General features: G+C 39.6%; 1 protein-coding gene across 7 annotated transcripts in view; it reads left to right on the forward strand.

The window, feature by feature from the left end:
- LOC117400713 (SH3-containing GRB2-like protein 3-interacting protein 1) overlaps positions 1 to 12,719 on the forward strand; it is a 47,534-nt gene that overhangs the window by 26,055 nt on the left and 8,760 nt on the right. For 2 of the 7 annotated variants that reach the window (XM_059031524.1, XM_059031522.1), the window contains 12 exons: positions 651 to 662; positions 1,921 to 1,945; positions 2,268 to 2,331; positions 2,759 to 2,835; positions 2,952 to 3,041; positions 3,551 to 3,625; positions 3,826 to 4,668; positions 5,713 to 5,837; positions 6,916 to 7,069; positions 7,634 to 7,693; positions 10,091 to 10,150; positions 11,592 to 11,703. In XM_059031524.1, the coding sequence (XP_058887507.1) occupies positions 651 to 662; positions 1,921 to 1,945; positions 2,268 to 2,331; positions 2,759 to 2,835; positions 2,952 to 3,041; positions 3,551 to 3,625; positions 3,826 to 4,668; positions 5,713 to 5,837; positions 6,916 to 7,069; positions 7,634 to 7,693; positions 10,091 to 10,150; positions 11,592 to 11,703 (1,697 nt within the window). The remainder of the gene's footprint in view (positions 1 to 650; positions 663 to 1,920; positions 1,946 to 2,267; positions 2,332 to 2,758; positions 2,836 to 2,951; positions 3,042 to 3,550; positions 3,626 to 3,825; positions 4,669 to 5,712; positions 5,838 to 6,915; positions 7,070 to 7,633; positions 7,694 to 10,090; positions 10,151 to 11,591; positions 11,704 to 12,719) is intronic. The other 5 variants (XM_059031523.1, XM_059031525.1, XM_059031526.1 and 2 more) reach the window with 5 other exon arrangements.

Genomic DNA, 12,719 nt, shown 5'->3' on the forward strand with positions numbered 1-12,719 from the left:
GTTAGTATTGAAAAGGTATTACTTTCAGATAAGAGATGGGTCGTTGGCTACTGTAGTTTCTTTGACGACTCCTCAGTGTTCTTTCACAAATATACAGATTTACTATTGTTATTTAAAAAAAAAAAAAATTACAACGAGAGCTTTTGTTCAGCATGAATGGTGAGATAATCCACAAAAGATAAGTACTGTTAAATAGCATTCTACTTTAATGGGGCTATGGCTTATGAAATAGTTCCTCACACACCATGCATTTCAATTTGCTATGCATTATTTCAAACATCTGTCTTCATTGTACAAAATGATATCTGGGACCATTCTAGGTTAAAGAATGCTCTCAGTCTGCCACTTTGACCCCAGAGAAACTGCATAGGTAAAAAGATACAGGAAGTGCAATTCTAACATGCCACCTGATAGTAAGGCAATTAAACAGAGAGCTTTCTTTAACAAACGTGTTTAAGTGAAAATACATGTCTGCTGTAACATGTGTCTTTTAGTACAGTCTGATTTTAGTTTTTGTTTAGTCATTAAATGGCCTGTATTTACCTCGGGACCCTCCACTGTAGCAGTTGTTTTTTATTTAAAGTGTTGCTTTACTGACTTGTCACTTTCTGATCAGGTGTCTCTTCTCTCTTCCTTTTTGCCGGTCACAGAAGCGTAGCCCAGTAAGTTGTCAAGATTTTGATCATAAAAGACAATTCAGTGCTTCCAGTGCCATTACGTAATTTACAGTGAAACCTTGATTATACAAAGTTCAGTTCTACGAACGCCTCTGTTCCTCAAACGGCCCCCTCTTATTAACCTGTTGAGTGTAATGCTCATCTGCCCTGTTTTCACAGAGACAGCGTACTAATCAGCCCTCCATCTTGAGTGATTATAGTAGGCTAGAGTATATTGTATACTTCAATGTATGGAGTTGTATTGTGATTTATTCAAATCAGCCCCAGTTAGATTGGAAAATAGTGATTTCACTGTGTAGCAATATACTGCTGTAAACTGCACTGGGTTATTGTATGAACTGCAGTTTCATCATTACACTCATGAAGTTTACAAGTTGACACAATTATCATGGTACAATAAATGATGTAAAAGGAACTTGGATTAAAAAAGACCTTTGTCTAATTTTTTAAATGCACATTTGCTATAATATTAGGAATGCTGAGTAAATCCATACAGGTATTTTAAAATCTAAACTTAAAACATATTATTTAGCCTTATACCAGCAAGCAGATTAAAGCTGATTTTTAGTTTGTTACATTTTTGTAAGCTGCCCTAGGAAGGATGCTATATAGATTTAATTGGTACAGTATGGTATGGTAGACCCACATTTCTTTGTGGTACAACGATTGTTATTATTATTATTATTATTATTTATTATTATTTATTTCTTAGCAGACGCCCTTACCCAGGGCAATTTACAGTTGTAAACAAAAAATACATTTCAAGAATCACAGTACAAGTATTAATACAATTAAGAGCAAGATCAAATACAATGTATATTTTAGTTCAGGAAAATCCATTGTTTCTTTCAGGAAACTGATTCTAAAGAAATGATTTAGCAGCCACAGCACTAACTAATAAACATCATTTTGCGTAAGGTCACTATCTGGTTCATAGCTAAGCCAGTGGTGCTGGATAAAGTAATTTCTAATGAATGCCATGCTGAACACCCAGCTATGTGTCATTCACTGCCTGCAGTGTGGGTGGAATGCCTTGGATACACAGATTGTTTCTAACTCAATATTTTAAAGTATATTGAAATTCCTTCTTGATTTGTAGCACTGCATTGACAGCTGTGATAAAATGATATGCTATTGGCTGGACCTGAATAATGAATGGGACAGATTTATTAAGCTTTTGCTTTAATGAAAGAATATGTACATTTATTTATTTATTTTTTTAAGATGCCTTTTTTAATTACAGGGCCTGATAAAAAGACACTTGTCAAGTAAGTATTGTGGTCTGATATACAGCAGTAAAAGTTGATATTGACTTTGTAATATGATATATTTACCATATTTATACATTAATTGATTGTATTCGATCTATCTATCTATCTATCTATCTATCCATCTATGTAGCGATCACTTTACTAATACATATCTATGTAGCGATCACATTATTATAACAAGGGTTGTGAATAATATATTACCCCTTGTGGGCAATACATATCCCAAGAAAAAGTCAGTGTGAGATACTAGGTGGAAAGTAGCAGTAAGACTGGTCGGTATGCAGTACCAGCACTATTGCATTGATTCATCTTCTCCTAGGGGAAGAAATAGCAAGACCCAGGCGTTCCACAGCAACACCCACCCCCATTGCGGAGCCTGTCAGGTGAGTACTCTCTGCACTGTTCACAGTTAGACTGCACCTTTTTATAATACCTCGATGTAAATTAGCAATGCAGCAACACTGTAACCACTTTAGACTAAATGTGTTGCTATGGGCACTGTTCACAAAGCTTTACTTTGAAAGATGTTTTGTTGAATAGCCTAATAAAATTAAATATTCATAAAACCGTTCTAAGCAGTTGTTAAAGAAGACAGTCTAGAACAGTTTCATGAAAACACAACTTTATTTTATATATAGATACATATAAAAACAACAGACCCTAACTAATAAGTTACAGAGTTGTCAATAGGGCCGATATAGAATCTAAGTATGGTGGGACCTCTTGCGCGTGTTTTCGTTTTTCCTGTTTGAATGTTCTCTGTTATGTTGGCCTCGCGGCTCATTCTGCCTCATTCCTTCCTCTTTCCAGTAAGAAAGCACTAGAGGATCCTACAGCTCTGTTCGGCCCACCTCTGGAAACAGCCTTTGAGGCACAGAAAACTGAAGGTACTTCATTTAATAAACTTAAGATACTAAAACTGCATGCAGAAATCTTACAAGTGTTGAATTGGAGGAGCCATTAATATTGCTATAGATATGTATTATCTTCCTTTTCAATGTAGTTGTAATAGACGAGTCAGAAGTGTGGGGTGTCCCTAGACCCAGTGAACCAAATCAAGAGGCCCCATTACCAAGACCATTTCCAACTGGAAGTAAGTCTTATTTATTCGAATGTGCATTCCCAAAGCTGGGAAATTGTCAACTCAACTGTTTCATCTCATTAATCATCAGCCATGAGTAATGTGATCAATCAAACCTCTAAATTAAACTAACAGATCTGAATATTCATTATCTCTGTGCAATGATTAAGAAGTCTGGACTAAAAATGTTAAAGGCCTCACATGCAGCTGAAGAGCTTAAAACCTGGCTATTTACTGCGGCGAAATGGAATTGCATTGCAATGTAATGCTTGCATCATGCTAACATGCAAGAAACTGATAAGAAACTGAAGAAAAAGTGTCCACATCAAACATTTTAGGACTCCAATTGTTAAAATAAAGCCGTATCACAGTCATATCCCTGGCTCATTTTAAAACCACCGGCGTTGGTTTGTACACTCGCCACCATCCATCATTATTGGGGCATGCTATTTCTTTTCAACTACTCCAGTCTAATGTTCATCTCATCTGTAAGAAAGAAATGTCCTATTTTTTCATTTTAGCTCCGCCTCCACTTCCACCTAAGAATGTTCCAGCAACACCGCCTCAGACCGGTTCACCTTCAACAGATGTCGCGAGTAAGAACAATATACATTCATTCAGGTTCATTATCTTTAACCTTGATCCTGCTTGTAGCTTCAATTGACCAATACAGTGTATGGTACAGTACATTGATGTTTATTTGTTATTATAATTATGTGAAATTTTCTTTTCTTGAATTACACTGTGATCGATCTTTATAACACTTTTTTGTCTTGTAATCATCTGTAACATAAAGATGGAGCTGTTTCAAAAAGTCCCAAGCCTGAGTCTGACACTGACGTCGCTACGTGGCAGCCGACTTCAAATTCACTCGAGGATCCTTCGGTGAAAGCAGGCAGGGATCGCAAACTGCCATCTATCAGTGACTTGGACAACATCTTTGGACCAGTAGAATGCCCAAAACCCCAGGCAGAGAGCACAGAGAGCCAGTGGGTCTGTTTTTCGGATGAGTCCCCAGAACACGTTGATGATGCTGATGCTGATGCTGCTGCCACTGCTCCCCCTACAACGCCTGCTCCTGCCCCTGCTCCAGTCCCAGCTCCTGCCCCAGCCCCAGCCCCAGCCTCTGCCTCTGCCCCTGCCCCTGCTCCTGCCTCTGCCCCTGCCCCAGCCCCTGCCTCTGCCCCTGCTCCTGCCTCTGCCCCTGCCCCTGCTCCTGCCTCTGCCCCTGCCCCTGCCCCTGACCCAGCCCCTGCCCCTGCCTCTGCCCCTGCCCCAACCCCTGTTCCTGCCTCTGCTCCTGTTCCTGCCCCTGCTCCTGCCCCGGCTCCTCCAGTGGTGTACCCCAGAGACAAACCTGTGTCCCCCCCGCCTGTCCCCCTGATCTCACCCGTGCCATCTGAGTCCAAAGCAGCTTCCCCCCCCGCTGAGCCCACACGCAACATCCCCCCTCCCCTGAACTTAAACGGGAAGAGGAGTTCCGACCTGCCTCCAGGAAAAGACCATGTCGTCGAATCAACAGCGTCTCCCAAAGAGTTTGGGCAGGGTCCGAGAGCCACGCCCCCTCCGCCTCCGCCCCCCACCTACAGGACGGTGGTGTCCTCCCCGGGACCCTGCCCGGGGGCAGGCACTGGCAGTGGTATGTGTGCCGTACAGTTTACTTTAATAGAGGGCTATCACAGCATATTCTGCTGTGTGCCATTTCACATTTAAACATGTGTTTGTCTCCCCTGAAGTGTAATGGATTGACAGTAATGGAGACTAAAAGAAGTCTTTAGTTTCACATTCACAAATATTTGGGACTGCAAATGCACAACTAAAAAGCAGGGAAATGTTTTTTTTTTTGTTTATTTTTTAAAGTTAGCAAATACAATTTATTTTAGTTTATACCCCAAAGGCAGCCATCACAGAGGCCAGGCATTCAGGATTTTCAGTTATAATTATGCTGTGCACTGTCAAGGTGTAGATCCTGTCTGACAGCATTGCTTCTGAAGCTTAGATGGTTCATTCTCAGACTTATCTCTATATAACAGATGTATATTAATGAACTGATGGCATCCGTTTTAAAGGATGCAGCCCATACTGATTTACCGAAGCCCACTCCCTCACCAATGAACTTGGTTTTACATGCAGGACTATGGTGTCCCAAGTACAGGTGGACTAACATTTTCATTTTGGATTGGGGGTTCATTTCTAAGGCAGGGTTGATGTAAATGTAGAAGGGGAGTGTGTAAATCCTTCTGTGTGGTTGAAGAGTAATCTCTGCAGAGAATAGACTTGGCTCGTATGTCCCATTGCTCCTACCAGAGAGAGAACAATGGATGATGATAGCAGCAGGAGCACTTAGACCTTTCACATGTCAGGTTTCTTTTGTGTCTTCTATCTGTGGAAAAGCTAACTATTAAATCTAGAATACAGATTGATTAGAAGCTATATTGAAGATGGCACAGGCTAAAATGAAATGTCATTTAATGAACATTTAGATGGCGTAAACAGTCTCTTTAACTACACCGTATTTAGTCATGTTAGCAATTACAGGCCAGACAGTTGAATGTACAACTCAAAGCAAAGCTTTTAGTGCAATAATTAGTGTACAAATAATCATACAAATAATCATAATCCCATGGACGCTGCCAGTCAAAATCCGGTTTTCTCCTGCTGATCTCCCGCTGTTTGTTTATAGGTTCTTCTTCCCCGGCTCGTCCTGCCACCCCATTGGCTAGCTGCAGCACAACCCCGCCCCCTCCTCCTCCGCGGCCGCCCTCCCGACCCAAACTGCCTCCTGGGAAGCCTGGTGCCGGAGACGTGGTACGTGTGGGCGCCATGCATATAATTCGACTAGAAAGAATACTTCATTAACATCCCAGGGAAAAAAAATAGTTTGACATTGAAAGTGAGACTGTTGAGCAAAAGACAATCACGGTGGCTTTGCACAGGTTTAATACATTGAACAATTTATGGAAGAAATATAAATAGTGCCACCTTGTGGCCAGATATGAAATGCACATAAAGCTGATATGCAGCTCGTATTAAGCCAACAGAACGATAGATCCCAGTAAGAAAGGCCACTGATTGCAGAAACATCTAATTAGATTTGAATGTTGTTATAGGTGCTGCATCTTTTAAAAAGGATCTTGCAGTGCAGAGATGGCTGTTATGATACTGCAGTTGACTGTGCTGAGCATTGTCATGCTCTTTTGATGGTTAATGTCTAGTGCCATGACAACAAATGCAGCTGCTGTTATCGAAAAGGAGAAAGCATGTGGGATAAAAAGGATTCTTAAAATTGCACCTCTTTTGCATCTATATTATTACATTGCTGTTTGTTTTTTTTCAGCCAGGGATAAAGTGTATTACTTATTGCTGAATTATTCTATGCAATATGATTTGAGCTCAGACTGTTTGACAAACAGATTTCACACCGGTGTTGTGTCTAGATCTCAACATCTTTCTGAATCATTTTCTAGGCACACTTACCTCACTATCTCCACACAGATCAAAACTGCTGCATTAAAAGGCTACCCTTACACAGCAAAGGTTTGTTCCCGGTGAATTAGGGTTGCCACCTGTCCGTTTTCCCTGGATCGTCCCAGTTTTGAGGAAGGTGTCCCAGAAATCCAGTATGCCTTCGCAGGCCACTAAATGCCACCAGTACCATAGATTGAACACAAGTTAGATAAATCAGGATACAATATTACTGCGATAGACGCACAATATGAATAGGATTTCTAACACTTTTAACCCCCTCTTCTGTTCGGAGTTGCTGTGTATTGTACCTCAGTGGAGGTAACCCTACTGTGATGTGAAGGGTTCATCGTACAGTAAGTGGGAACTGGGAGAAGTTGAGCCGCATGCTCATTGTGTGTTTCTTGTTTTTTTCCTTCAGCCCCGGCCATTCAGCCCTCCCGCCCACTCGTCCAGCCAACCCATGGTGGCGCCTCTGGCTCGCGCTGAAAGCACGTCCTCCATATCATCGACCAATTCCCTGAGTGCGGCCACTACGCCCACTGTCGGTAAAGACCTCTCCGTTTCTGTTTCAGGTCTGAATTATTTCACAGTCAACTGGAAAAGCCAGATGTTTTCTCAGCCTGACATTTTATCAGTAATATTTTTAAGTAATATATATTTTAAAACACATTCAAAATGTACATACAATTCCAAACAGGAGTTGCTCTAGTTGTATATATAAAATACCCCTTTGGTAATTACTTGGTCATCGTAGTGTCAAGCCTTCACTAACACGTTCAGCATATTTGTATTTGTTGTAATAATATGCACTTTACATGTATTTGGCTGGGCTGAGAATCTATCTGGCCATTTCACAGCTTATCTAAAAATCAGTAAAGTGTTTGAAATGACATCGATGTTTTTTTTAAACTTTCTGAACTGCTTGTTTAAATGTATACCATTTTAATTAATCTTTTATTCCATTCATAATTCATTTCTTTACATGTTTCCCTTTTTATATGTTTTTTTAATATAAATGTAAATCTGTAAAGATGTGTCATTGTTTGTTTGTTCCTGCTATTTTATTATTGATTTTACGTTTTTTTTTTAATGCTTGCTTCCTTTTCTTTAATTTACCTTTTTGTCAATGATGTCAGAAGATGATGCTTTTGTTGACAAACTGCCCACGTTTGACAGGCATTGTGATACACCTACAGGTATTATATCAGCCTCCTGGTTCAAAGGCATATTGAAATGTCACAGTACAAGCCATTATGCCAGCAGAGGTTATGTATCTGTGACATCTGTAATGTGTATGCATGCTGCATATAAGTGCATATACCATTCATAAAAATATATATCATATAAGCATCAAAATGTCAGTGATGAGAATGGCAGATATCACTTTGCATGGCAATTCCCTTTTTTTTTCATTTTTGAAACATAAAAATATACAGGAGAATTATATTAATACGCATGTTTGTTTTCTTATTAAACGTACTCTACTAAAGATTCAAAGAAGACCAATCCCAAATCTAAAATTGCATTAATAATGCCCTATTTTCACACCAGTCAATCCTAACACTACAGCTAAATTGATACTCTATGTAATTATAGTAATAATACAAAAACATCACCATTTCATATTCATGTTTCAAACGTGCACACACTTTCTTTTCAATTTTTACTCTTCAAAATTATTGTGATAAAGTATTAGGGTACTGACTAAATGAAAACAAGACATGAATTGCAATAGAATAGTTTTTTTAAATAAGACCATTTACTGTATATATATCATTTCACAGCATAGAAACAAAATACACTAGTTGAGCCTTCAAAATGATATATCATTGCATAACTTATTAACTTTCCTTGAAGACACACAAGAACAATTTGCCAAAACAATGAAGGTCTGGTAGGCGCCTCACATACAATAAAACCCCACGCCATTTGATCAGGAAACTCATTCTCCAGCCCAGCCTTCGTGTTTCTCTCTATTCTCTTCTGAGTTCTCGGTTTATCCTGCTGCTACTCCACCTCTTTCCTTTCCTCTCCGGGGTTTGTTTCTTTTTTGCCTCGCTCTCTACTCCCTTCTCTGCCATCATCATCCCCTCCTCACTCCTCCCTCTCCTATTTCTCCTGTCCCTTTTCAAACAGTGAGTCAGTCCTACCTGTCTGCTACTTTCCTGTCAGCCCCCAACTCTCTCTCACAGACACCCTTGCCATTGTTACACATTGGAGCAAAATCTAGTGCAAGACAACTGCATTGCTAATGAGCTCGGTGACAACACTTTATTTAAAGATGGATGAATTGCACATGTATTTGGGTAATTGCAAAGCAGCTACTGTATAATAAATGCTAATATTTTGTATTTTCTTTTGTAAATATATAACATTAAGACATATATTTACAGTATATGGTCTGGCTTTGGGGAATCAAACTTGTAGTTGCACAGTATCTACTTTACATTTATAATTTTGAAGTAATTAAAGGAACTGTTCCAGGTAGAGCTTATGGTAAAAGTTTGCATTTAGTGTATCTGACTTCATTGTAATAACAATGTATTTACACATGGTTGTGTAGTTACAATGCAACAACATGCTTAATTACAAAATGAAACGTTGGCAGTTGTTGATGTGTTTTGTAATCGCACTGTATTTACACATTATGTATTGAGAATGCAATACACATGTAACCTCTCTTGCAATTGCAATGTCATTACAGTGCAATAAGACACCTGTAACGTAAAGTGTTACCAAGGTACCTGAAAATCAGTGTTTGTTTCATGTAAAATCATTTTTAAACTTACATTTTCATCTAATTAGTGACTTATCAATAAGCAACCCCCCCCCCCCCCCCCCCCCCCCATGTACATGGTCTTTTGCCAGCTAGGCAGTGGTGCAGAACTCAGTGTCCCTATATTTAATCTTGAACCTCTTGAAGACTCTGGATATGAGACAAAACTTCTTCCAATCACTTATAAGATGAAAATGATAGTCCAACAATACTTGTGAAACAAATATGAATATGCTGGACTTCACGCAAGGTCACAATCGATTTCAGGTTCTCTTAAGTACTGTTACTAAAAACAAATGCTTTAATTCAACTTAAAAGAAAGCGTTATCCACAGAAAACCGAACACTGATTCTCACTCTAGTACTGCACGCAGTATATTACATTTCAACATGTTTTCAATTATTCTACCATTGACAAAAGAGAAAAAGCCCATTTGAGTCGTATTGAAATCTGCATCTACAACACTCCTAAATTAACATGAAACATTTGAATGCGTACAATACTTTCAAATTAATGCAACAGCCATCAGCACCTTTGAGTTCCTGCTTCAAGACAAATGCTTTTTATGCGGTCATGGCCTTGCTTTTTGTATATCTGCACAACAGAGCCCTTTTTCACAATGATATTTGCGAACACCTTGTCAAAGTTTGGAATAATAAAAAGAGCACCCCCCCCCCCCTCTACCCTTCACATTAGTGGCTTGCAGTGCCTTGTGTTCCCACCCACTGTGACGTGTGCTAGACCTGCCGTGTGACTCACACTATTGTCCTTCTCTCTCCCTACCCTCCCCGCCCCACTTCAATTCCCATCCACACAGAGAATGACCAGCCTTCCTTGGTATGGTTTGACAGAGGAAAGTTTTATTTAACCTTTGAAGGTAAGTCGTGTACAGTGTGTAGCACACCTTGAGTTTCATTTCTTTGGCTTCTGCCCTAACCCCTTCATGTTCTGCATTTTCCCTCCTGTCTTCCTCTCATCCTTGAGAACCATGCTCCTCCATGCGGTGACAATCTGCCATTTTTTTTTCTTCATCACACTGCACATTTCTGTATGATTTCTATATATTAATTGCATGTGTAGATTCTGCTCGACTCCCCCCCCCCCCACCCGGTTAAAATGGTTTAACAAGTATGTGGTCCAAATCTACATCAAGGGTCCTAAACTGACGTAATTGTTGTGTTACTATTGCTGCGGTTATTTTTAGTTAACAGCTCCCTGTCGTACAATAAAAATACAGTCGATTCCACGTATAGGAACACCTACTAAGAGAACGCTTCACTTAAGAGAACACCCTTGTGGTGTAACAGATTTTTCCCATTTGTAAATGTTCCGGCTAACAACCGACAGTGTTGTGTAACCTGATAACTCATCATCATCAAACTTAAATTTAAAATGGTTTATTCAGTCTTTTCACAAGCACCGTCATATCATTACCTCGTTTTGTATTCTGATTTCCACGAGTGCACCTCATCGCTACAGAATTACATCTAAACAAACAGCGAAATGCACCACTGTTTCTGGAAATTGTTAGAGCTCTTGAAAACAAACCTGAATCAGACATAAGCCACCAAGCAATTTGGTGCTTCCCGTTCTGGTGAGTTGCTTCACCATTCTGGTAAATAATGTGCATGTCTTGTATATTACTGCTGCATTTTTTAATGTGCGTAGGGATGCTGTGTTAAAGCGTCATGACAAGTAATACATATTTATTTATTTATTGATTGATTCATATTGTGTCTGGTGGCTCACTCCGTCTTAGAGAACACTTCGGCTATAAGAACACTTTGCTTCCCGAGGGGTGTTCTCTTAGCCGGAGACTACTGTAGTATAAAAAAAACGTATTCCTAAAATAGTATTAGTTAATTACATGCATAATTTCCACTACTTAATTTTCCTCCCAGATCTCAAGAGGTTTTGCCGAAGCCGCTCTCATTGTTGAGAATTGTAATCCATACCTTTTAAAGCCATATGTCACGGAATCTCAAGCCTGCTGTTGAGAATATCCATTTCTGCAAAGGCATCTGAATGCCATCAAGAAGCATCCCCATTGCACCGTATGTTTTCTTGAGTTCTCCATTTACATTTTCATGGAAATACATGGAATGAGTAAATGGGTTCAAAATAAAAACAGTATAATTAAATGAATACAAAATATGATCTCTAATAAATCTTAAAAGCAAAAGCGTTGAAGCAAAGCAGAGCTGTTGAGTGGCCCCTGAGTTGTTCTGTGTTGTGGTTTGCCTGGTTAATAGCGGGTATGCTGCAGGTTGTGCAGCTCCAGGCCCCTCTCATGTAGATGACTTTGTGATGTGTTGCAGGCTCTTCCAGAGGGCCCAGTCCTCTGACCATGGGTGCACAGGACACTCTTCCAGTGGCTGCAGCTTTCACAGAAACTGTAAACGCATACTTCAAAGGAGCTGATCCCAGCAAGTAAGCACTGCATGCATCCTTTACATGGCATGACTGGAATAGCCATGCCTTTTCACTTTTGTTGTACTGTAGGGGTTAACGAATGTTAAACAAATATTGTGAGCACACTTGAGAACACTGCTCAAGATCAGCTGTAAGGTGGGAGGATGTTTTCCAACTCAGCCAACTTGGGACAAGGAAGTGATAAACTGGGGTACAGCCATTGTGTGTGCTGATGCGCTAGGGAGGCAATAAGCTGATCCCTGGAGCCAGCATTACACTTCAGCCATCAACACCAGTCAGAAGGATATCTACATCATCATATGGAAGGAAGCGCAAATGGATGGAGACACATATGGATCACATTAGTTTACTGTGAAGCTACGTCTCAGTTGGTGCTTATCTTGGCGAGAGCCAAGTTCAAATCAGCATGAAGTTTTAACATCTACTCTCATGTAATGGAAATCATTATGTTCTGTGTCTGAAACATTGTAACTCACACCATGAAATTGACAGTGTTTAGATAGTGTTAGGAAAACTGAGTATAAGCAGAGTTCACAAAGCTTCACACACATGCAGTTAGGTAAGATACATAAGACAGGTACCTGAGAGTGCGAGTGAGAAAAGCTACCTGAATCCTCTCCTGACGACAGACCATCGCCATACGCCATCTCCCAGAAAATTTGATAAATGATCACTGTCTGATTTCTGTTTATAACGATGTGTCTAACGATAATGTTTGAACTATGTGTGGAACTTTTGCATATTGGAATCAAAAAATGGAAACTTACTAACATAGCAGCTGGTATTGTGTGCTCTCATTTACAGACATCAAATTATTTTCCCTACAATATCACTTGTATTGGTGGACTTCAGTAGTAATTGACGAATAACTGTTCTCCAGATAAGGATAATAGGAAAATGCAGAAGCATTTTCTTTTTTTATTACAGTTCACATTTTTCCTGCTGTAAACCTTTTTTTAGAATTCATTTATAATGTAACTATTTAAGATCTGTCTTAAAGAGTTATAATGCAA

This window comes from Acipenser ruthenus, chromosome 10 (assembly GCF_902713425.1).
Source record: "Acipenser ruthenus chromosome 10, fAciRut3.2 maternal haplotype, whole genome shotgun sequence".
Taxonomy (NCBI): Eukaryota; Metazoa; Chordata; class Actinopteri; order Acipenseriformes; family Acipenseridae; genus Acipenser; species Acipenser ruthenus.